This window comes from Nicotiana tabacum, chromosome 24 (genome assembly GCF_000715075.1).
Source record: "Nicotiana tabacum cultivar K326 chromosome 24, ASM71507v2, whole genome shotgun sequence".
Classification (NCBI taxonomy): Eukaryota; Viridiplantae; Streptophyta; class Magnoliopsida; order Solanales; family Solanaceae; genus Nicotiana; species Nicotiana tabacum.
Window position 1 is genome coordinate 61,420,387 of NC_134103.1, and position 26,792 is coordinate 61,447,178.

At 31.4% G+C, this 26,792-nt stretch overlaps 2 protein-coding genes across 2 annotated transcripts; one reads left to right on the top strand and one right to left on the bottom strand.

The window, feature by feature from the left end:
• The first annotated feature begins 650 nt into the window (after positions 1-650).
• LOC107806757 (mitochondrial pyruvate carrier 1) lies at positions 651-4,254 on the top strand. The gene is made up of 4 exons (XM_016630988.2): positions 651-922; positions 1,006-1,060; positions 3,395-3,530; positions 4,070-4,254. The coding sequence occupies exons 1-4, from the start codon at positions 830-832 to the stop codon at positions 4,107-4,109; spliced, it is 324 nt and encodes a 107-aa protein (XP_016486474.1). The 5' UTR covers positions 651-829; the 3' UTR covers positions 4,110-4,254.
• Positions 4,255-4,642: 388 nt separating this feature from the next.
• On the bottom strand, positions 4,643-9,916 carry LOC107806756 (adenylate kinase 4). The gene is made up of 6 exons (XM_016630987.2): positions 9,728-9,916; positions 6,451-6,596; positions 6,209-6,328; positions 5,928-6,095; positions 5,601-5,690; positions 4,643-5,201 (listed from the first exon to the last, which is right to left on the bottom strand). Exons 1-6 carry the CDS (start codon positions 9,834-9,836, stop codon positions 5,103-5,105), a joined length of 732 nt encoding a protein of 243 aa, XP_016486473.1. The 5' UTR covers positions 9,837-9,916; the 3' UTR covers positions 4,643-5,102.
• Between the last annotated feature and the right edge of the window lie 16,876 nt (positions 9,917-26,792).

Genomic DNA, 26,792 nt, shown 5'->3' on the forward strand with positions numbered 1-26,792 from the left:
GCCCGTGAATATATTAAATCCTATTTAGAGACAACCTAATTACTCTTGAGATTTAGATACATAACACTTGTTTGTTATAAAATATCACGCATCTTAATTTTCAGGTTATTAGTTCTACGTACTTACTATGGGCTATTATTATCTTTAAAATGTGGCTATCTTTTAAATAAGTTGATAGTGTAAAAGGGTTATTATCTTTAAAATAAGTTGATTGTGTAAAAAGCTTTTGTACTGTCAGCATCAATCAATTGTCAAAAAAATGGTTTAGCGTGTTTTTGAGTTTTATTTTCTAGCCGTTGCTTAGATAAGGGAAGGATGTAAGTATGTGTGAGCTAAAAAAGAAAGGTCTTAAGATTTGGCCAAAAATTTGGCAGATCTAGTCATTTGGACAAACATTAAAGAAAGGTTAAGCTAGAAAATGGGCTCCCAACTAATCAGAAAAAATAATGAATTCCTTGTTAAATTAAATTAAATATGGTCCTGAGATATCTTGAAATACGACCAAAGATTTTTCCATTACAAACAAACATAAAACGTCAGACTCATGACTCATGAGGATGACTTTTTAGGCCAAAAGGTAGTGTGAATGATGCATTGATACGCCTCTTCCTCTACTATAGAGTATTGCCTAACCCTAACCTCTTAAATCTTAGCAAAAAAAAAACTACTCCCTCCCTTTACTTAACCTTATCGATCTCTTATATCAACAACTCTCCAACCCAAGATTTTTCAACTGATTTGTTAATTTGCTGTTGAAATATCATGCTTATAATTTGAAGAGCAGTATATATGTACATAGTAGTATTTGTTTTGGTGAAGGTACAAAGTGATGGAATCGTTGAGGGCATATTTGAAGAGTCCAATGGGTCCAAAAACAACTCACTTTTGGGGTCCTATGGCCAACTGGGGATTTGTCATCTCCGTATGCTTCTCAACTTCAATTCTATCATCTTAATTTTTCAGTTGTTTTAGATATCTCTCAAATATTAATGATTTTCTAATTAGGGAATAATGGATGCAAATAAGCCCCCCGATGCAATATCTGGCAACATGACTGCAGGTGAGTTAGACAGCCCCTTTTGCTTTATTTTTGTAAAAAAATACTATCGCAAATTATCAACTAATATTGCATTTGCATTTACACCTTAAGAGCCCTTTTTGCTTAATATAATGATTGAAATTCATAATAGAATTTGATGATTTTTTTCTGCTACACTAACGAAAATAGCCTTAAAGTTATTTACATACAACGGATCCACGTTAATGATGAATTCGATCGAATTTTTTAAGTTCGGTTACTGATTAATCAGTTTGTATGTTTTGAATTTTCGAGTTTGAGATTATAAGTGGATTTTTTTTTTTTTTTTACAGAAATGATTACCCAAATGAAGTACTCATGTTAAATTGCCCGAAAAGTTCCTCATTCTTACTGCAATCATCCAAATATAGTATTCAAGTGATGAATTTATTATCAAGAAAATGCAATAAAGACATTAATACGGCCGATAAGGAGTAGCAATAGTAAAATCATGTCCAAATAGAAAGTATTCTGACAGTAACTTAGTAATTAATATTGAATATATGAGATTATATCTAATGAGTAGGGTATTAAACTTATTACTATTTTCATATGGATAATGGACAAAATATAAATTATAAAAAAATTAGATTTTCGGATATTCAAAAATCCGAAGTACCAAATCCAATATCCAATCCGAAGTTCAAAATTTTTAAAAATTAAAACCAAAATCCAATCCGATCCGAAAATCCAAACTAAAAATCCAAAAAACTCAAATTTCTGTTTGGATTTCGGTTTTGCCCAAACTATGCCCACCCCTAGCTATTGATTACTTTTAATTGAGATTTATCTTTATTTTAAACCACTATAAAATTTTATTACCATAAATAATTTATGTGGGTGTAAGATTTAAGTTATACAAAAAGATTTGCTTAAATATTATTACCCCAAACAAATTATTGCTTAATCATTAGTTTTATTCCAATCAAATTATTTATTTTTTGTCTCCCATTTTTTTTAGCTCGGAATGTTTTTTTTTCTGGATATTATACATAAAGAATATATATATATATATATATATATATATATATATATATATATATATATATACTTCTTTTTGCCCTAAAACTTGCACAAGTGTTCAATTTTTATGGCACCAAAATTTAATTAGCATTGCTTTGAATCTTGATGGTAAGAACTAAATAGGTTTAAGACAAATATTATTCAATCGTTGTAACTAATAAAACACTAAAAAAATTTACATTACTTGGGTTGGGTATACGAACAAAGTCCCACATTAGTTGCTGAAAATGTTGAGAGCCTAAATATAAGGTGTAGGGATCTCTTAAAGATATAAGGTCTTTTAGGAAAAATCGTATGGGCTTATCCTAAAGCGGCCAATATCACACGATGTTAAGAATACAATTGGACCGGTTTAGCCCAACAACTGGTATCTGAGTTCAGGTTCAGAGGGACGAGTATGGCGATGACAAAATGATGATGCAGGGGCTCAGTTTGCTTAACTTAGAAACGTACACACAAAAAGAAGCTAGTTGCAACCTTCGATGGCCATAAATACTCTAATGATATAGGAGGCACACAATGAATCTCGAAAATTGACTTGTGAATCGTGGTAATGGGCCACGTGGAACTGGTTTGAGAGAGAGACTCGCGATTGCGTGGTAGTGGGCCATGTGAAACTTAGTTCGAGAGGGAGATTATTGGGTGTGCGGACAAAATTTCACATTGATAGATAAAAAGATTGGGAGTTTACATATAATGTATAGGGAGCTCTTAAGGGTGTGGGGTCTTTTGGGAAAGCCGCCGAGGGCTTATCCCAAAGCGGATTATATCATATCATGTTAAATATATCATTGGACCGTTTTAGCCCAACAACTCGACATGATGACAAGAATTAATATTACCTTGGGTTGATGGCGCACCATGGTGTTAAAATCCCGAATCTGCCTAATGACAAAGAATACAAATTAAAAATATTTTTACAAGGAGAAAGAAGAACGATGCAAATAGAGGAAAGAGGAAGTTAAAGGTTTTGTTTGGGAATGGTAATTCTAGATACGAAAGATATTAGGGGTAAAATAGAAAATGGTCAAATCAAAAGTGTTTATAAGATAAATAGCTGATTTTGACTTATACGCACTTTTGGTGATTATCAAACCCATAAGATAAAAAATGTTTATAAGCTGGTTTGACCATTATAAATTTATCCACACCCTCTAAATCCTAAATTTACCTCTAACTTTTCTGCAACTCGTGCTTTTGATTCTACATGAATGATTACCTCAACTTAAAAAAATTTACATTTCTATATTTTGAAATTTTGACCTAGCTTTAATTTTGTCAATTTGGCTGCAGTGTTATGTGTGTTCTCAATGTTGTGTATGAGATTTGCATGGATGGTGAGGCCTCGCAATCATATGCTGCTAGCTTGCCATGCTGCAAATGAGTCTGTGCAACTCTACCAACTTTCCCGTTGGCTAAGGCATCAATGGTATGTTCCAGTTCCACCACTGCATAGGTTGAATATTACATCCTGTCTAACCACAATATACTGATAGCTTAAAAAGTATTGAAGGAAACTGCATATAACAAGAGTGGAATTAATAATCTAAAAATAAGGCAAGTCAATTTTTAGAACATGTTAAATTGCAATGACTGCGTAAAAGTTCATTTACTTCCAGTAGATATATTAAATCCTATTACATCATCACGTGAAAAGAAATGTTTAGGACTGCTGGAAAATTATTTCACGCCCCTTTTGTTTTTCAAAAATGAAAATAATTTTTATTTGGTTAAGAAAACATGTTTGGTGTTTAGACAATCAAAAATGATACTTTCTTTTCAAAGAGGAAACAGAAAGTGCGACACACAGCCTTTGACTCTTGAAATCATTTTCTTCTCTTTCACTTTGCATCACTTGGAACTTAAAAAGAAAAAGAGAGTTTTAGCCCTTGAATTTTTTCTCTTCTATTTTATTTTCTATTTCTGTAGCGAAAATCTGATGATTTTTCATGTTGTGGTTATTTGTAGGAACCTACAGCAGAAGGAAGCCGTAGCAGCTACTGACTAACTTAGTACTACTTCTTCTCCAAAAAAAGAAACTGTGTAGTTTCCACTTTCCACAAGTTTAGTTATTTACTGAGGAAAATGTAAGCATAAAAAGAACCTTAAACCTTTAGGGTTGGAAAATAATACATATATTAGCTTTGATATTATTAATCCCTTGTTTGGTAGTGTTTTCAACTTATTAGTTATAACCATATTCAGAGCAAACCATAGCATTAGCAATACCATAATTTTTAATATATGAATAAGCATGTATAAAAATAGAATTGCCTTTCCAAATCCTTTTCAATGTGGAACGTATTTTTATAAACAAACAATTTAAAAAATAAATAAATTATGCAATACATATTATTTTTAATACACTAAACCATACAGTTGATAAGAAATAATCCCAGTATTACTAATTCCAGCACTACTAATATACCTTATTCAGTACTACTATTCTTATACACCCTACCACGGGACATCATTATTTAAAACATTCTCAGCTATTTAAACAGATTGTTTATTGCACATTACAGGGTTGAGAAAACAAACTTCAAATGAAGGTCCTGTATGCTAGTTTCAATTAGCCAAAAATAAATCAAACAAAGTCTGTTTCTGAATTGCACGTTAGACAGTGCAATGACAGGAAGAGAGTTTACTGTTAATAATTCAACGTCTCAATCTTATTAATGTGGCATGCCTACATGCGTTAAATATCCAAACATGTCCAGAAGCCCAGCAATTATCTGGCAATCACCCCGAAAAGGTGGTGGCTCCTACTTTGTATCTTTTATTCTCCTTGCAAAATAAAGGCCTCCTAATCTGGGTACAACACACTAGTAGGCAACAAAAAGCCTACTAGTCTATCAATGTGCAGAAAGAAATAAACTCACCAACATTCAGGTGACTCAGCCATCTAGAGATGTTGTCAGTAAATCAAAACTTCAGAGTTCCAGTTTTCAGATCTTCAAGACGAAAGAAAGAAAAGAAGAGAGGTTAAAGCATCCTTCCGTCATGAGAGGGCTTTCTTCACTTCATTTGTGACCGTCTGAGGTGATTTCTCTGCAGGAAGGTTCACTACCATATTCTTTTTCGCATAGTAGTCAATTACCTGCACATCAAAACCAAAATATTTTGTTTACAACTCTGCGCAAAGGCAATCAGAAGACGGGAGCCCACTTTTGAACATCAAAAATGGAACCTTACTTAAAATTGGATTGCCAAAACAAGCTAATAAATTTATGAAACAACTACGTAACTACAAATAATCTAAGTTTTGATGTGAAAAGTCTAGCCTAAATTGCAGCATGAAAAATCACTCTTGACAATCTAAACATCAATGTGATTAAGTTTGCCAAACAGATTGTAAATTAAGTCCAATGCCAAATGCAATTGTTAGTCTGGCAGATGCTTTCCCAAACAAGATCTTAGTCAGTCCCGTCATGAACAATTCAAATAAGCTTGAGATCAACTCTCAACCAAAGCAACTTAGAGCTAAAAAGAAGTATACCGGTTCAGTTTGCCTATGGAAGGATTCCAGCCTTGACTTAAGAACAGCAGCGGTGTCATCTTTGCGTTGTATCAAAGGCTCTCCAGTGACCTTCATGAAGACAAACCAATTGACTTAGCCTCAGGCCTAAGAGAAATACCCCTAATAGACAGTTGTGAAGCTAAATATTTACATTAGAAATTAAAGTTGCATGACAGACAATTAAAACTATTAATTAGTAAAAGAGCCTAAATTGTTTATAGTGTAGATATCATGCCATGAACAATTTTAAGGGAGGGGATTGTATTATCATTACAAGAAAAAAGAGAATTCATGGTATAAGCTTACATCATCTATCCCAGGAACTTTAGGAGATGCAAACTTTGTATGGTAGCTCCTGCCACTAGCTGGGTGGATCCAACGCCCGGTAATTCTCTCCTCCAAAATAGCATCATCAATTGCAAAATTAAGAACTTTATCAACTTTGGTCCCCCGATTTTGAAGCATCTCATCAAGCTGTATGAATATAGAAAGGCATGAATCTGGAGATCTCATAGGAACAATACTAACACAATAATCATAAAGCCAATAAAAGTATATATTTTCAGGTGCCTAAGGAGGTAGGAGACCTTTTCTGCTTGCACCACAGTCCTTGGAAATCCATCAAGAATGAATCCTTTTTGACACGAAGGTTTCTTCAATGCTTCATCTATTATCCCAACAACCAAGTCATCAGAAACAAGTTCTCCCTGAAATGACAAGAGCAAAACAATTTCACAATGACAACGACAACCATTGTGGTGTCCTGAATATTTTATGATTGAAGTAGGAAGAGAATTACAATTAATTAACCAAAAGAAACCAGTTTGACCTTATCCATGGCCTCCTTCGCCTTAATGCCCAGAGGCGTTTTGGCAGCGACAGCAGCTCTCAGCATATCACCCGTGGCTAAATGACATAAGCAGTACTCATCCTTGATAACTGGAGATTGTGTACCTTTCCCAGATCCAGGTGGGCCTGCAGAATACATCTATTTAGAAAACTCAACAACTACAATATTACAGAGAAAAGCTACTTAAGTGTTTTAATGTTTCAAGAATATAGCAAACTAGCAGAGAACCATTGCACATTTACAAAGCAATCCATATAAGCATGCCAATGCAACAACTACAATATTGAAAAGAAAGCAACTCTGCCTTTTGTCTCAAAGGACAAAACTAAGCAACTCCGTTTTTACGTCTCAAAGGCCAAAGCTATAGTAAACTAAGCTGAATTAACTTTAAGTCCATGGATGAAATCATTTCTCCAGGAATCCTAAAGCCAAATGGAGAAACACAATTGCTATGAATTAAAAAAGTGTCAATTAGAAGGAAAAATAAAAGGAGAGAACACATCAAAAAGTTTTGATAGAGAAATTAGCTCCACACCTAAATTCATTTTATCAAAAATCCTCAAGCGGGCAAGATTCCTAAACTAGGCAAGGTGTAACCCATCTGGAGAGTACTTAAGTTAGTCCAGTTATAGATCACCATACTTGATGATAGAAAAGGAATACAAACTCCTGCAATAGAAAACTTGCAATTTTCAAATTTAGAAATATTAATCACTTAGACATCTACCCCCTTTTGAGCTTTAAGAAATTATCTTAGAGAACAAAAATATGGTCAAGAGTCCGAAGCAACATGAGAGGTGACATATTTGTCACTGCTCCTGTTGAAGCACGTGGCATCAATTGAAAAGCTCTTGCCTCCACTTTAAAAAGAAGTTCATCCCAACACAGTTTTGGGTCGCACGTGAGTGGGTTAGCATCTCCACACTTTCAAAGAGCTTTCAGCGAAGGAAAATGATTATGGCAAATAAAACAGTTTTTCTTATTGACAAATTGCAATCCAAAGAGTTTATAATGAGCTTTAAGAGAGAATAGTACTGCTACTTCCTGCTAGTAATAGCAAAAGTCAAACTAGTCAAAAAGCAAATACTTTCAAGGGCTTTCATCAACAAAGAGTAGTGTCAATGCAAAGACGTAAATAAAGTTACAATTTTTGGCTCTAGGATGGCAAGAAGTACTGCAGTGGATGGTGACTCATTGCAATGCGAAAACTGTCAATGCTCATATTCTCAGAATGGCTATAGCCGGTAGTGTGTATCATCTTTGGAAAGAAAGAAACATGAGACTTTTCCAGGGAAAGAGTAGGAGCACTAAGCTTATTATCAAAACTATTATCCAGGAGATCTTCTATGGGGGACATTCAATACCTAAGTTAGAGTTGAAGTTGCAAACCCTGAACTTTTATCCTCTTTAGTGTGTTGGCCAGGGCCTGAAGCTTAGACGTGACTGGGTTGTGTTCTACTCAAACTATGTGCTGCAGTTCTGCAGTTCTTTTTCGTTGTAATACTTCCAGTTGGTTAATAAAATTTGTTCTATATACAAAAAAAAAGATACAATTTAACATTATATCAAACTGAAAATTAGTTGAGTCAGCCAAAGACCCTTTAGTTTAAAAAGGATAACATAAGTTAGGGAAAGAAATATGTTTGAGCAAGCAAACAGAGCATATATATAAATTTCATCTCAATCAAATGAGATAGAGATATCAAAATTCTTTATTTTCAATCTTCCCAATCTACAGCATCACAACAAAATATGTGCCACTTTCAATTGTCGAGATCCTCAAGTAATATTTTATCACCTCCTCGAAGCCAATTTCATGCAATACAGGGAAAGGATGGAGCATGTCTTCTAATTCAAGCCTTCTTGCATCAAAATAAGGCAAATCTTACCATCTTCTTACTCAGTTCTTCTTTTGCATGATTGATGATACTCTTTGGCACCTTTGAGCATAATATTATTTTTCCTGACATTTTTTTTTTCTTTTTTGATAAGAGGTAACGACCAGGGGCGGAGCCACTATATAAGTTACGGGATCGGCCGAACCTAGTAACTTTAGTCCAAAACCTGTATTTGTCCTAAGGAATTCATTAAATATGTATAAATTATTCATTTAGAACCCAGTAACTTAAATTGACTAAAATCCAAAACCCGTAAACTTTAAATCTTGGCTCCGCCCCTTATTCTGGCTAGTGTCTTTATCTTTCCTAACCATCTCAACCACATATCTGTAAACAATCCCCAAAAATTTTCATCATCGGTCCATGTACTTGTTTTCAAAAACGAATAAAATAATTCTTTTGCAGATGCACAATGAGCAACTTCTTCTACCTTATGATTCAGGAATTTTTCTTTCTATCTCACCAAGTAATCATTTTTAGCCTTCACTTCCTCACTCAAAATTGATCCAATATCCCTATAGCTAGCCAGAGATCTTCTTCAGATTCTTTTTACGTATTTTTAAAAATGAGGAAGGCTTTGAGACCCTCACACTCTCAATGCAGTCCACAGTTCCAAATTTCATGGACTCATTTTCAAACCCAACCGAGAAACCAGCTCAGTATTAACTAACCCCATTTTCCATGTGAATCTGTTGATTCAATTAGATTAGGACTATCTCAGGACTCTTCGTATTAAGAGTTCAGATCTCGAGAGATCAGCTTAACATACATACCTATGAAAATCTTAGACATTAGCATTAACAATCAAACTCTTTTAATGAATTAAGTAATTTTGAAATAATGCTTATTTTTTTCTACAGTGCGGTGTTTTTGACAAAATTTCCAGGGTCTCCCTACCAAAAATCTAAAAGCAAAACAAAAAGTGGAAGACCCCTTGCTACTTGTAAAAGCACATAAATCATCGATTTCCCAGAAATTTCATCTCCTTTCCAGTATGTAGAAGCACCCCCCCCCCCCCCCCAAAAAAAAAAAACGAACCTACACAAAGAAAATCTTAAAACAAAATGCAAAAAGAATAAACTAGAAGTACAACAACAACGACGCCTCACCAAGTAGTTGCGTGCATTAAAATCCTTTAAACCCGTTTCTGTACATTCGGGCCCGTTTCTTTTTTCAGAGATCCTCCAGAAAAAGAAAATTAACAAATTTGGATGCAGGAAAATGGCTAAAGTCTGGATCTGACAGGGAAACGTATGAAATACTGAAAAGAAACAATTTTGAGTCGAAACAAATGCAGAGATTAAAAAAAAACAGAGGAGAGATGAATATAGTAATAAAGGGAGGTAAGTATTAATTACCGATGAGAATAAGACGTTTGTCGGGCTTAGAGGAGCACCGCATACGGCGGAGGATCTCCGTCGTGATGCTCTCCGATGGAACATCCTCCAAGTTCACTGAATTCGACATAATTCTACTTCCAAAGAGAGATGCTGCCTACTCTCTCAGTGTTGGGTTTCGGACCTTCCAACAATCGAAACTCGACTGGTAGGATTTAATAGTAAGAGGTTTTGTGGGTTTTTTTTTTAATCAATAAATGTCTAAAAAACCCCTAAACTTTATTTATTAAAAATAAACAATTCAATAGTCTTCGGCACAAAGTTGCCCTTACCTCCACATCTATCTACAATTGGAGAAGCAAAAATACTATATTATGACAAGTAGCATAACCACAAAAAATTAAGTGACAATGTTAAGACAAAATAAACTACCTTTCTAACTAATTTATTTTTTTAAATTTTAAATTTTGACTTAATTGGTTACACTACTTGAATTAATAAATATAGATATCTTATAATTATCTATAAAAACGAAAAATAAAAAAATACTAATTCATAAATAATATATATGAGAAGTAAATAATATAATAATTATAATATAATAATAATAATAATACCAATTCATATATATATATATATATATATATATATATATATATATATATATATAGAGAGAGAGAGAGAGAGAGAGAGAGAGAGAGAGAATAATAATATTATTAAAAGAGAATGTAATGAGGGGATGATGCCCTATCTATCTATCTATATAGAATAGGAGAAGCAAAAACACTATATTAAGACAAGTGGCATAATCACCAAAAGCCAAGTGGCATTGTTAAGACAAAAAAACTACCTTACTAACAACCCTTTTGAATTTTAAGTTTTGAATTAATTGGTCACTCTACTTGAATTAATAAATATAGATATCTTATAATTATCTATAAAAATGAAAATATAAAAGGAAGGGCAAAAGCACTATATTAAAACAAGTGGCATAACCACAAAAAGCCAAGTGGCATCTGTCACACCTCATTTTCACTCCCCCCTCCCCCCAGGAGGGGTATATAAGGGAGTTTTTTCAACTTAAAGTGACAATCGAATAATATAATTATAATAATAACATAATAATACTGCGAGTAGTCCAACACAAGGTTGGAAAGTCGGTATCCTCAGCGGTTAGACTTCAAAGGAGGAAGCTAATAATAATAATAATAATAATAATAATAATAATAATAATAATAATAATAATAAATAAATATAAAAAAAAGAATAATAATAAAAATAATAATAATAATAATATTAGTTACTATTTTTTAATTTGAATTTAAATATAGAAGAAAAGTCTAATTTGAATTTAAATTAATTACAAGCAACATAGTTAAAAATAAAAAAATTGAAAATAAGATACAAGAAAAGTCTAATTGCTTATTCCATATAATGTAGAAAACGTATTCTAAAAATATTGATACATTTACACAAATAATAAAAGAACATATATTTTGGACGATGTAAAATATGTAAATATCAAAATTTTATTTTGAAAACAAAATAGAAGAAGGTCTAATCTTATTCCATATAATGTAGGAAGTAAATAATCAAAATATTGATACATTTTTTACAAAATAATAAAATTCATATATTTTGGACGAAGTAAGAAATCTATGTTATATTAAATGATGTATCTATATATTATATATTATATTATCTTTATATAATAAAAGACTAATAATAATAATAATAATAATAGTAATAGTAATAATAATAATAATAATAATAATAATAATAATAATAATAAAAACTATATTAATAATAATAATAATAATAATAATAATAATAATAATAATAATAATAATAATAATAATAATAATAATAATAATAATAATAATAGAATAGGAGAAGTAAAAGCACTATATTAAGACAAGTGGCATAACCACAAAAAGCCAAGTGGCAATGTTAAGACAAAATAAACTACCTTTCTAACTATTTTTTTTTTTTTTTAAATTTTGAGTTAATTGGTTACACTACTTGAATTAATAAATATAGATATCTTATAATTATCTATAAAAACGAAAAATAAAAAATATACCAATTCATGTATAAATTTTATAGTAAATAATAATAATAATAATAATAATAATAATAATAATAATAATAATAATAATAATTCAATATATATATATATATATATATATATATATATATATATATATATATATATATTTATCAAGAGAATTAAACAATAATAATAATAATATAATTATAATAATAACATAATAATAATAATAGTAATAATAATAAATATTATTAATAATAATATAATAGTAATAATAACATAATAATAATATAATAGTAATAATAATAATAATAATAAATATAATAGTAATAATAATAATATAATAATAATAATAATAATAATAATAATAATAATATTAATATAATAATAATAATAATAATAATAATAATAATAGTTACTATTTTTTAATTTGAATTTAAATATAGAAGAAAAGTCTAATTTAAATTTGAAATAATTACAAGCAACATAGTTAAAAATAAAAAAATAAAAAAATTTGAAAATAAGATACAAGAAAAGTCTAATTGCTTATTCCATATAATGTAGACAACGTATTCTAAAAATATTGATACATTTACACAAATAATAAAAAAATATTTATTTTGGACGATGTAAAATATGTAAATATCAAAACTTTATTTTGAAAACAAAATAGAAGAAGGTCTAATCTTATTCCATATAATGTAGGAAGTAAATAATCAAAATATTGATACATTTTTTACAAAATAATAAAATTCATATATTTTGGACGAAGTAAGAAATCTATGTTATATTAAATGATGTATCTATATATTATATATTATATTATCTTTATATAATAAAAGGAAAATAATGTCCACATTCAGCCGAGTGACAGCATAATAAAAAGTCACTTAGTAATTTTAGCACAAAAAAATATTATTCATAAGATTAAGCCAAGTGTCAAGATAGTACAAAATATTTTATACTAGTTACTTCTTAACAAGAGGGAATAGCACATGCTTCCCTGAAATTAACAATTTTGTCATTTAACTTATTTCTATGCTGACTTATGTTGGTGGGACAACGCTATATTAAGACAAGTGGCATAACCACAAAAAGCCAAGTGGCAATGTTAAGACAAAATAAACTACCTTTCTAACTATTTTTTTTTTTTTTTCAAATTTTGAGTTAATTGGTTACACTACTTGAATTAATAAATATAGATATCTTATAATTATCTATAAAAACGAAAAATAAAAGAAATACCAATTTATATATAATATATATGAGTAGTAAATAATAATAATAATAATAATATAATAATAATAACAATTCATATATATATATATATATATATATATATATATATATATATAGAATTAAACAATAATAATAATAATAATAATAATAATAATAATAGAATAGGAGAAGCAAAAACACTATATTAAGACAAGTGGCATAACCACAAAAAGCCAAGTGGCAATGTTAAGACAAAATAAACTACCTTTCTAACTATTTTTTTTTTTTTTTCAAATTTTGAGTTAATTGGTTACACTACTTGAATTAATAAATATAGATATCTTATAATTATCTATAAAAACGAAAAATAAAAGAAATACCAATTTATATATAATATATATGAGTAGTAAATAATAATAATAATAATAATATAATAATAACAATTCATATATATATAATATATATATAGAGAGAGAGAGAGAGAATTAAACAATAATAATAATATAATTATAATAATAACATATTAATAATAGTAATAATAATAAATAATAATAATAATATTAAAAAGAACGATGAATAAGTTAATAGATAATAAAATTATTATAGACAATAATAGTAATAATAATAATAATAATAATTAATAATAATAATAATAATAATAATAATAATATTAGTTACTATTTTTTAATTTGAATTTAAATATAGAAGAAAAGTCTAATTTGAATTTAAAATTAATTACAAGCAACATAGTTAAAAATAAAAAAATTGAAAATAAGATACAAGAAAAGTCTAATTGCTTATTCCATATAATGTAGAAAACATATTCTAAAAATATTGATACATTTACACAAATAATAAAAGAACATATATTTTGGACGATGTAAAATATGTAAATATCAAAACTTTATTTTGAAAACAAAATAGAAGAAGGTCTAATCTTATTCCATATAATGTAGGAAGTAAATAATCAAAATATTGATACATTTTTTACAAAATAATAAAATTCATATATTTTGGACGAAGTAAGAAATCTATGTTATATTAAATGAGGTACACACACACACACACACACACACACACACACACACACACACACACACACACACACACACATATATATATATATATATATATATATATATATATATATATATATATATATATATATATATATATATATATATATATATATATATATATATATATATATATGTAATAAAAGGAAAGACAAGGACATCATATTAAGCCGAGTGACAGCATAATAAAAAGTCACTTAGCAATTTTAGGACCAAAAAATATTATTCATAAGATTAAGCCAAGTGTCAAGATAGTACAAAATATTTTATACTAGTTACTTCTTAACAAGAGGGAATAGCACATGCTTCCCTGAAATTAACAATTTTGTCATTTAACTTATTTCTATGCTGACTTATGTTGGTGGGACAACGTGTGCAGTCTAATTTTCTATCCGTGGAACACTTTTTGCTCTCTAGGACTTCTGCTCTCTCTCTCTCTCTCTACCTTCTCTTCGTTCTTAGACGGATCTTTTTCTTATCTCAGGTGAGGGTTATGTTGCTGCTATTTTCAGTTATTTTATTTCGTAATTATCTTGCAATTTTCTGTAATTTGTTTGGATTTTGTATTTTGATTGCTATTTTCTGTTGGGTTTCCTTGTTGTCATCTTGTGTTTTTCTGTTTCATTTAGCTGCTGTTTTCTGCTGGGTTTCCTTGTTCTCATCTTGTATTTTTCTGTTTTATTTGGCTCTGTAAGTGTTTGAGAAATTTTTTCAACGAATCAGGCCTTCGATTAGACTTTTATTATTATCTTTCGGTACTTTTTGTTACTTCACATAGGAAGGAGAGGCTGGTAATTTGAGTTTAGGTACATCTTGGGCGGTGACGATTCGATATTCTACCAATTGGTTTTCAGATGTGTTGGATTTTTGCTATTAAGAATTCATTTTCATGGTTCTTCGGTAAACTCTTTCGCCCAGGAAGAATTACTTCTTAATAAGAGGGAATAGCATGCACCTCTCGGTCAACGTGTGTGCTTCCCTGAAATTAATAATTTATTTGATGATATTGTTGTCATTTAATGTATTTCTAGGCTAACTCTTATGTTGGTGGGACAACACGTGCAGTCTCATTTCCTATCAATGGAACACTTTTTGCTCTCTAGGACTTCTCTCTCTCTCTCTCTACCTTCTCTTCGTTCTTAACTTTTTTTGACGGAGCTTTTTCTTATCTCAGGCGAGGGTTATGTTACTGTTGTTTTAAGTTATTTTATTTCATAGTTATCTTGTAAATTTCTGTAAATCATTTGGATTTTGCATTTTGATCGTTGTTTTCTGCTGGGTTTCCTTGTTCTCATCTTGTGGTTTTCTATTTCATTTGGCTCTGTAAATGTTTGAGAAAATTTTTCAACGAATCAGGCCTTTGATTGGACTTTTATTATTATCTTTCGGTTAATTTGTTGCTCCCCATAGGAAGGAGGGGTTGGTAATTTGAGTTTCGGTACATCATGGGCGATGACGATTCGATATTCCGCCAATTGGTTTTCAGATGTGTTGGATTTTTACTATTAAGAATTCATTTTCATGGTTCTTCGGTAACTCTTTTGCCCAGGAAGAATTACTTCTTAATAAGAGGGAATATCATGCACCTCTCAGTCAACATGTGTGCTTCCCTGAAATTAACAATTTATCTGAGGTTATTGTTGTCATTTAACGTATTCTAGGCTGACTCTTATGTTGGTGGAACAACACGTGCAATCTCATTTAGCTGCTGTTTTCTGCTGGGTTTCCTTGTTCTCATCTTGTATTTTTCTGTTTTATTTGGCTATGTAAGTGTTTGAGAAATTTTTTCAACGAATCAGGCCTTCGATTAGACTTTTATTATTATCTTTCGGTACTTTTTGTTACTTCACATAGGAAGGAGAGGCTGGTAATTTGAGTTTAGGTACATCTTGAGCGGTGACGATTCGATATTCTACCAATTGGTTTTCAGATGTGTTGGATTTTTGCTATTAAGAATTCATTTTCATGGTTCTTCGGTAAACTCTTTCGCCCAGGAAGAATTACTTCTTAATAAGAGGGAATAGCATGCACCTCTCGGTCAACGTGTGTGCTTCCCTGAAATTAATAATTTATTTGATGATATTGTTGTCATTTAATGTATTTCTAGGCTAACTCTTATGTTGGTGGGACAACACGTGCAGTCTCATTTCCTATCAATGGAACACTTTTTGCTCTCTAGGACTTCTGCTCTCTCTCTCTCTCTCTACCTTCTCTTCGTTCTTAACTTTTTTTGACGGAGCTTTTTCTTATCTCAGGCGAGGGTTATGTTACTGTTGTTTTAAGTTATTTTATTTCATAGTTATCTTGTAAATTTCTGTAAATCATTTGGATTTTGCATTTTGATCGTTGTTTTCTGCTGGGTTTCCTTGTTCTCATCTTGTGTTTTTCTATTTCATTTGGCTCTGTAAATATTTGAGAAAATTTTTCAACGAATCAGGCCTTTGATTGGACTTTTATTATTATCTTTCGGTTAATTTGTTGCTCCCCATAGGAAGGAGGGGTTGGTAATTTGAGTTTCGGTACATCATGGGCGATGACGATTCGATATTCTGCCAATTGGTTTTCAGATGTGTTGGATTTTTACTATTAAGAATTCATTTTCATGGTTCTTCGGTAACTCTTTTGCCCAGGAAGAATTACTTCTTAATAAGAGGGAATATCATGCACCTCTCAGTCAACATGTGTGCTTCCCTGAAATTAACAATTTATCTGAGGTTATTGTTGTCATTTAACGTATTCTAGGCTGACTCTTATGTTGGTGGAACAACACGTGCAATCTCATTTAGCTGCTGTTTTCTGCTGGGTTTCCTTGTTCTCATCTTGTATTTTTCTGTTTTATTTGGCTCTGTAAGTGTTTGAGAAATTTTTTCAACGAATCAGGCCTTCGATTAGACTTTTATTATTATCTTTCGGTACTTTTTGTTACTTCACATAGGAAGGAGAGGCTGGTAATTTGAGTTTAGGTACATCTTGGGCGGTGACGATTCGATATTCTACCAATTGGTTTTCAGATGTGTTGGATTTTTGCTATTAAGAATTCATTTTCATGGTTCTTCGGTAAACTCTTTCGCCCAGGAAGAATTACTTCTTAATAAGAGGGAATAGCATGCACCTCTCGGTCAACGTGTGTGCTTCCCTGAAATTAATAATTTATTTGATGATATTGTTGTCATTTAATGTATTTCTAGGCTAACTCTTATGTTGGTGGGACAACACGTGCAGTCTCATTTCCTATCAATGGAACACTTTTTGCTCTCTAGGACTTTTCTCTCTCTCTCTCTACCTTCTCTTCGTTCTTAACTTTTTTTGACGGAGCTTTTTCTTATCTCAGGCGAGGGTTATGTTACTGTTGTTTTAAGTTATTTTATTTCATAGTTATCTTGTAAATTTCTGTAAATCATTTGGATTTTGCATTTTGATCGTTGTTTTCTGCTGGGTTTCCTTGTTCTCATCTTGTGTTTTTCTATTTCATTTGGCTCTGTAAATGTTTGAGAAAATTTTTCAACGAATCAGGCCTTTGATTGGACTTTTATTATTATCTTTCGGTTAATTTGTTGCTCCCCATAGGAAGGAGGGGTTGGTAATTTGAGTTTCGGTACATCATGGGCGATGACGATTCGATATTCCGCCAATTGGTTTTCAGATGTGTTGGATTTTTACTATTAAGAATTCATTTTCATGGTTCTTCGGTAACTCTTTTGCCCAAGAAGAATTACTTCTTAATAAGAGGGAATATCATGCACCTCTCAGTCAACATGTGTGCTTCCCTGAAATTAACAATTTATCTGAGGTTATTGTTGTCATTTAACGTATTCTAGGCTGACTCTTATGTCGGTGGAACAACACGTGCAATCTCATTTTCTATTAGTGGAACACTTTTTGCTCTCTAGGACTTCTCCTCTCTCTCTGCCTCCTCTTCGTTCATAACTTTTTTTATGGAGCTTTTTCTTATCTCAGGTGAGGGTTATGTTACTGCTATTTTTAATTATTTTATTTCATAATTATCTTGTAATTTTCTGTAATTCGTTTGGATTTTCCATTTTGATCGATATTTTCTGCTGGGTTTTCTTGTTCTCATCTTGTATTTTTCAGTTTCATTTAGCTGTTATTTTCTATTGGGTTTCCTTGTTCTCATCTTGTGTTTTTCTGTTTCATTTGGCTCTGTAAGTGTTTGAGAAAAATTTTCAACGAATCAGGCCTTCGATTAGACTTTTATTGTTATCTTTCGGTTACTTTTTTTGCTTCCCATAGGAAGGAGGAGCTGGTAATTTGAGTTTAGGTACACCACGGGCGGTGACGAATCGATATTCCGCCAATTGGTTTTCAGATGTGTTGGATTTTTGCTATTAAGAATTTATTTTCATGGTTCTTCGGTAAACTCTTTTGCCTAGGAAGAATTACTTCTTAATAAGAGGGAATAACATGCACCTCTCGGTCAACATGTGTGCTTTCCTGAAATTAACAATTTATCTGAGGGTATTGTTGTCATTTAACGTATTTCTAGGCTGACTCTTATGTTGGTGGAACAACACGTGCAGTCTTATTTTCTATCAGTGAAATATTTTTTGCTCTCTAGGACTTCTGCTCTCTCTCTCTACCTCCTCTTCTTTCTTAACTTTTTTTGACTGAACTTTTTCTTATCTCAGGTGAGGGTTATGTTACTGGTTTTTTCAGTTATTTTATTTCATAATTATCTTGCAAATTTCTATAATTTATTTGAATTTTGCATTTTGATCGTTGTTTTCTGCTGAGTTTCCTTGTTCTCATCTTGTATTTTTCTATTTCATTTAGCTGCTGTATTTCTGCTGAGTTTCCTTGATCTCATCTTGTATTTTTCTGTTTTATTTGGCTCTGTAAGTGTTTGAGAAAATTCTTCAACGAATAAGGCCTTCGATTGGACTTTTATTATTATCTTTCGGTTAATTTGTTGCTTCCCATAGGAAAAAGGGACTCGTAATTTGAGTTTAGGTACATCATGGGCGGTGACGATTCGATATTCCGCCAATTGGTTTTCAGATATGTTGGATTTTGCTATTAAGAATTCATTTTCATGGTTCTTCGGTAAACTCTTTTGCCCAGGAAGAATTACTTCTTAATAAGAGGGAATAGCATGCACCTCTCGGTCAACATGTGTGCTTCCCTGAAATTAACAATTTATCTGAGGGTATTGTTATCATTTAACGCATTTCTAGGCTGACTCTTATGTTGGTGGGACAACACGTTCAGTCTCATTTTCTATCAGTGGAACACTTTTTGCTCTCTAGGACTCCTGCTCTCTCTACCTCCTCTTCGTTCTTAACTTTTTTTGACGGAGCTTTTTCTTATCTCATGTGAGTAGAGGCGGACCTACATTGGGAGGTGGGGGGTCACCGGAACCTGTTAACCTCGGCAAAAATATATTATATATATTTTATATTTATATGCATATAAAGTGAGGACCCCTTAAATATTTTAAGTGTGCCCCCTAAACACAAAAGGTGGACAGAAGCATTGGTTGAAGAAAGTGCTCAAAGTGTCTTCACTTCCCTGATGTCCCAAGTTCGAATCGTGCCTCCTACAAATTTTATAATTCTATTTTACTTTTACTTTTTTTTAATTCAATTATTGTTTAATTACTTAGTAGTCAACCGGTTATATTTTTATAACCTTTTCTGAATTCAATTATAATTTGATACTTCTACATAATAATAAACTTAAAACTTAATTAACCTTTTTTTCAAATCCCCGGCTCATTCAAAAGTCTAAATATTCATTAGCCCCCCCCTCCACAAATAGAGTAGCAAACTCTTCTCCCTCCCTTCAATTTAGTTAATTCTTTTTCAGTTCTCTGCATCTTTTCTAAATTCGATAGCCCTATTAGGTGACGACAACGATGATTGAATTTGAGTCTCTTCTTCTTTGATTTTATTTGAGTTCGTTTTTTTTCTTTTGAAAATATTACCTTAGCAAAATAATGTGCTACAAACTTTTTCTTTTCCGAAAAGATTCTTAGAGCTAGAAAGATATTATAAACATTTGCATTTTCGATTTATGTAAATTATACCGAGATTAGTAGTTGACTCTTGCATCACTTTGAGGAGAAAACGTTAATTTTATTTCAAGTATGTAATATAATATTAGTTAAGGAGAAAAGGTTTTTATTGATTCAATATTAATTTAGTCATATTGCTTACATATGAATGGTCAATTAGAGCTGCAGATTATTGAAAATAGTCTACCTAAAAAGCGAAAATAGATGAAAGATCCTTCTTTGATTGAGAAGGAAGGATCCTTCTGTGATTGAGAATAAAGATCCTTCGGTGATTGAAGAAGATGTTACTTTGCTTGGAATCATTATTTTTAGGAAGTTCTTGTTCTTGTGAATTTAGATGACGTATTCTTGGCGAAGTTTAATTCTTTTCATTCAAGTTCTAGTTTTAAGAGACAATACCTCTCATTTTATAGATGAGTTTGATGTGGAATCACATAATCCCGACCCTGTATGAGTAGACGATGTACTTATGTTATATTAGTACCAAATTAATGATATTCGATAATATCGAAATTTGTGTTTTGATGATAGTTATCATAATCATTAAGTTTTTATAGACTTGAACGCCGAACTTTATCGCTAGCCAGTACTTGGTATACTAAAGATGGTGCCCCCGCTATGCTCCAGTCCTGGGTATGCCTCTGCATGTGAGGGTTATGTTACTGGTTTTTTTAGTTATTTTATTTCATAATTATCTTGCAAATTTCTGTAATTCGTTTGGATTTTGCATTTTGATCGCTGTTTTCTGTTGGGTTTCCTTGTTCTCATCTTGTGTTTTTCTGTTTCATTTAGCTGCTGTTTTCTACTGGGTTTCCTTGTTCTCATCTTGTGTTTTTTTGTTTCATTTGGTGTTAAGTTTTTTTTGGGTCTTGTGAGTTTTTTCAAAATAAAAATGTGTGAACAATTCAAATTAGAAAGGAGCTTCACTCTATTTGACAATAGTAGTTTTGTAAAGCCTTTTAAAATATAGATGTATCAAAATTAATATTTAAATTACTTTATGCTGATTTTATTATTGGATAACACATTTAAGCTACATGTTGAGTTCTTAGTCGATTGGCACGATGAAAATAGCTTGGAATTCATCTGATCCATAAATCTAAATTTGTGGCACCATATTAATCAATGTATAGTTTCTTGGGATCAACCCCTTAAGCTAAATTTAGTAGAAGTTAGCCCAAGAGAAAGCAGACCTACTAAAATTAAGGTTAAGCTTATCAAATTTTATTTCATAAGAGTCTCAAGACAGATCTATGTTTACCTAATGATGCTTTTTAATATATGTTAGAATAGATCAATATGTGTTGCTGCTGCTTCATTTCAAAGTGAATCTTTCAGGCATTATTTTCGAATTAGGTATCAATAGTTATTTTAGACATAAAGTAAATTGAAACTGTACCTCTGTACTTTCACATTAAAAAAGATTACATGTGTTTACCTGTACTCTATTTTTACATGAATGACATTTTACCTATGTCTACCAGCATTTTGCTTATTACAAAAGAATTGGAGCGACAAAAATGCAATTCTTCAACAAAATCGGTTGTTAATTGCCCAACTGAAAGAATGAAGTCTCATGATGCACGTTGTCATTCATATATTTTATGCAGCGAATAGGTAATATGATGTTCTCTATGTGTGTCATTTCTATATCCAATGCAGCAGTTTGTTGATGAAGTTTGAGACATTGTAGAACATAGGTAGACTTCAGCCACACCAGATGCAGTTTTAGGGACATTGTAGAACATAGGTAGACTTCAATAAAGTAAAGAATTATATCCATAAGGACATGTTTAGAGGGGTTTTATTAGACCTTCTACCAGAGTTTTTTAATGATTTAATTAGCAATGAAAATGGTTAAATGTTTTTCGCCATACACATTTATTTTCCAGCATGATTTGTGAAGCAGAGCAAAAACTTTAGTCTTTGCTGGTTTGCCTTGGATGAGTAAAGAGCTAATTGGCGATGCAAATAACAAAGCCATACCATACCCTCGGGAAATGTTTCATGTTGGGCCCGGGCAACTTCTACTCTTGGGTAAAGAGGCTGTTTCCGATAGACCTTCGGCTCCCTCCCTCCAAGAACTCTAACCTTGCTCTTGGGGTGACTCGAACTCACAATCTTTAGTTGAAAATAGCGGGCGCTCACCACTAGAGCAACCCACCTTGCTCTTGGGCAACTATGCTTGGAAAATCTCTGTACCCTTTTAATAAAAATTTTGCAGCATTCTCTATCGTTTCTCATCCAATGAAAAACCTCCTTTCTCGGACTGTTGTCACCAAATAATAAGAGTCAATTCTTAGATATTTCAAATTCAGGAAAAATGTTAGATATTCAAAATATTCATATGCAACTATGCTACTACTTCAGTGTTTAAAGAATTCTTTAGGATCTAAACTTTCATTTTTGTAGGTCATTTTTCCAAGCTAAAATACTTCTACCACGGAATCAACATAAGGATATACATGAAAATTATCTCGCTAAATACTTGATACACTCATAAAATCTATAAAATCTAAAGCGCAATATCTATCAAAACTTCATTTTCTATTGGCAACAGACATTTAAATCGTGCATGAATCTTTCTTCTACTTTTGATAGAAGACAAAAGCATCTATCTATTAATAAAAGGTGAGGCAGAAGCTCTTTTTTTTTTTTTTTTTTTTTACAAGTGACATCATAAAAATAAGACATTTGACACTTTAGGACATATCTCCACAAAAATCTATCTATTAATAAAAGGAGAGGCAGAAGTCCCCTTTTTTGACAAGTGGCATCATGAAAATAAGACATTTGACACTTTAGGACATATCTCCACAAAAATCTATCTGTTAATAAAAGGAGAGGCAAACCATCTTTTTTTTGACAAGTGGCATCATGAAAATAAGACATTTGGCACTTAGGACATATCTCCACAAAAATAGGAACTAAAATATTAGTTGGGGAAAAAATCTCATGCAAACTACTTTTGTTAATTAAAAATGTCAGTTATTTATTTTTAAAGAATTAAAACGTTAGAAGCATCCTATTAGACTTCTGTTTGGGGAAAAATCTCCTACAATATTCAATACTCTACTTTTGTGAACTAAATATTTTAGTTTTTTCTTTTTTTAAACAAGTAACCGTATCTATATGTGAACGTGAATACATACGAAAAAATCTATCTATTAATAAAAGGAGAGGCAAGCCATCTTTTTTTGACAAGTGGCATCATAAAAATAAGACATTTGGCACTTTAGGACATATCTCCACAAAAATAGGAACTAAAATATTATTTGGGAAAAAAATCTCATACAAACTACTTTTGTTAAATAAAAATGTCAGTTATTTATTTTTAAAGAATTAAAATGCTAGAAGCATCCTATTAGACTTCTGTTTGGGGAAAAAATCTCCGACAATATTCAATACTCTACTTTTGTGAACTAAATATTTTAGTTTAAAAAAAATAAAATAAGTAACCGTATCTACATGTGAACGTGAATACACACGAAAAAAAATTGAAAAATTCAAAAAGAAATATTTTATAACTCTAAAAGTTTTAAAAGAAAAAATAAAATTATTTCGAAGAATTTCAAAAGAAACCAAAAAATGGCTTATCAAAGGTAGTCTCCAACCCGTAATCGCAACAACCCAATTGCAAGAGCGGAGCTCTACCAACTGAGCTATATCCCCCCGAGCCAAGTGGAGCATGCATGAAGTAGTCAGATGGTTTCGGTCGATTTTACCTACTATTGGATTTGAACCAATGATTCTCCCCATATGAAAGCGATACTCTAACCGCTGAGTCAGATTTTATCTAAACCTACGCACGATCGGTAACCATCATGAACTGCTCAAAACTGACTATGCCAACTTCTATGTCTTCCATTGCTACTCTATACATAAACCAAAGGCAAACGTATATCAGAAATTCAACAAAACAAAAGGATTCTGCAAATTATGGCTACACACAATGATTTCATCAAGGATATAACAATTTCGAAAATGCAATGGAAGTTGAAAGTTCGGGTTGTTCGTCTGTGGGAAGTCCCAGATCGTTACAATTCAGACACTACTTTCTCGATTGAATTGGTTCTACAAGATGAAAAGGTATTAAAAACTATTTTTTTTTTACTTACTAATTCGTTTTGCTTCTCTATTTTTTAAGTTGCAAAGTCTAGATTTGTTGTTATGTTCTTCACACATTTATTAACGCTACTTTTTTGATTGAATTGGTTCTACAACATTAGAATTGGTTTTCTTTTTTGCTTGCACTGTTTTGGTACTTCTGGCGTTCTCTCTTTCTCGCTGTGTTATTTGTCTCCTTGAGTTTCAGAAAAAGCTTATTTCCTTTCACTGCTTCAGTGCTTTTGCACCTCTGCACATGTTCTCTATTCATTCCACTTTTTCCTTTTCGTTTTTTTAATCTGAATGCTCTTAACTCTTTTGCTATTTTGCTTATTTCTGCCTTCTCATCAATGTATTTATTGAATCTCTACGTGTTTTTATCGAAAAAATATTTAAAATAGCAAGTTGTTTGATTCCCGAAGAAAAAATAGCAAAAGTGTCGTTCTACAAGATGAAAATGTATTAAAAATCATTTGTTTTACTTTCTAATTCGTTTTGCTTCTCTATTTTTTAAGTTTTGCAAAATTTGAATTTGTTGTTATGTTCTTCGTACATTTATTAACGCCACTTTCTCGATTGAATTGGTTCTACAAGATTAGAAGATACTACAAATCACTTTTTTTGTCTTACTAATTTGTTTTGCTTCTCTGTTTTTTAAGTTGCAAAGATGGATTAACTATGTTCTTCTTCCATTTTTAATAACTATATGTATGTATTTAATGTGATTTCTTTGAAGGAAAATCGGATACAAGCTTCTATTGGCAAGTCAGTGCTGCATCTTTTCAAAACACAAATTAATGAGCTTGAATTATATGTTATGGCGTACTTTATCGTTTGTCAAAATAAAGAGAGGTTCAAAATCACAAAACATAACTTAAGGCTCACATTTACTCAACGGACAACAGTGGCTGAAATATCTGATCCACTTTTCCCAATGAATATCTTTGATCTGCGGCCATATGATCAATTGATAAATAAGGTTGATGTGGACGAGACTGAATTATTCGGTAAAAATAACTTTCACCTCAAAATTCTAATAATGATCTTTTTCTGCCTTTTATTTTGATATCTTCTTATTCTTTAGATCTGATCGGAGAAATTGTCAGTTTTAGTGAGGTAAAAAGGCACATACAAGCTGGAATTTCTACGAAGTTTATGAATATCGAACTAGAAGATTATGAGTAAGAATAAATACTCAATCCATTGATTATTGATGGATTTGGCAATTCCATCAGCTAAAATTTATATATCTATTTTTATTTGTTAGGAGGAACAAGTTGTCTGCTACATTCTGGGGCAAATTTGTTGATCAAATTGTACCTCACCTGCTAAATTCTAACAATCAACCTATTGTTGTTGTTATGCAGCTTATAAAAGCACATAAATTTCAAGGTAAAATTATATTATTAACATGTCTTTATTTGGTGAAGAGTTATTCATTACATCTTATACATACGCTGTTTCACAGATTCATATTTTGTGCGCAATACTTGGAATACATCAAAGCTATGGATTAATCCAAATTTTTCTCAATATGACGAGTTTAAAATACAGTTTAATATATTTTTTTGCCTACCAACTATACTCAAATCTATTTTTTCAACTATACATCTGACTATTTTACTCTTTCTTTAATACAGATTAATTTCTGTTCGAGATAATTACTCTGAAAGGTTGACTCAAACCATCTCTCAACAGAGTTACTCCGTCTCGGAAGAATTAGCAAAAGACGTTGTTCAAGTTAAAATAATTGGCGAATTAATGGAGTTCATGCAAGTAAGTAAATTATCTTGTGCATAATTATAACTATTTTGATAATATGTCTACATGTGAACGTGAATACACACCAAAAAAAAGTTGAAAAATTCAAAAAGAAATATTTTATAACTCTAAAAGTTTTAAAAGGAAAAATAAAATTATTTTGAAAAGTTTTAAAAGAAACCAAAAAATGGCTTATCAAAAGTAGTCTCCAACCCGTAATCGTAACGACCCAATTGCAAGAGCGGAGCTCTACCAACTGAGCTATATCCCCTCGAGCCAAGTGGAGCATGCATGAAGTAGTCAGATACACGAGTTTCGATCGATTTTACCTATTATTGGATTTGAATCAATGATTCTCGCCGTATGAAAGTGATACTCTAACCGCTGAGTCAGATTTTATCTAAACCTATGCTATCTAAACCTACGCACGATCGGTAACCATATGAACAGCTCAAAACTGACTATGCCAACTTCCACATCTTCCATTGTTACTCTATACATAAACCAAAGGCAAACATATATAATAAATTCAACAAAACAAAAGGATTCTGCAAATTATGGCCACTCACAGTGATTTAATCAAGGATATAACAATTTCGAAAATGCAATGGAAGTTGAAAGTTCGGGTTGTTCGTCTGTGGGAAGTCCCAGATCGGTGTTTTAAAAGGCGTGGGCGTAAGGCGAGATGTTTTACATATGCCTCGGCGAGGCGTAAGCCCCAAGGCACGGGGCGTAATCCCCATAGGTATTTAATTTTTAATATTTTATAAAATAATATAATGACAGTAAATATTTATAAATATGTAAAATTGCATAAAAATTGAAGAAAACTATAAATATGTA

What these genes read in the sequence shown, in the direction of transcription:
- LOC107806757 (XM_016630988.2), top strand. Translation starts at nt 830, where the DNA reads ATGGAATCGTTGAGGGCATATTTGAAGAGTCCAATGGGTCCAAAAACA. An exon ending in ACTGGGGATTTGTCATCTCC is followed by an intron (nt 923 to 1,005) that starts GTATGCTTCTCA and finishes TTTTCTAATTAG; the next exon opens with GGAATAATGGATGCAAATAA. An exon ending in CGTTGGCTAAGGCATCAATG is followed by an intron (nt 3,531 to 4,069) that starts GTATGTTCCAGT and finishes GGTTATTTGTAG; the next exon opens with GAACCTACAGCAGAAGGAAG.
- LOC107806756 (XM_016630987.2), bottom strand. Translation starts at nt 9,836, where the DNA reads ATGTCGAATTCAGTGAACTTGGAGGATGTTCCATCGGAGAGCATCACG. An exon ending in CGAAGGAGGCCATGGATAAG is followed by an intron (nt 6,329 to 6,450) that starts GTCAAACTGGTT and finishes TTGTCATTTCAG; the next exon opens with GGAGAACTTGTTTCTGATGA. An exon ending in CTGTGGTGCAAGCAGAAAAG is followed by an intron (nt 6,096 to 6,208) that starts GTCTCCTACCTC and finishes ATATTCATACAG; the next exon opens with CTTGATGAGATGCTTCAAAA.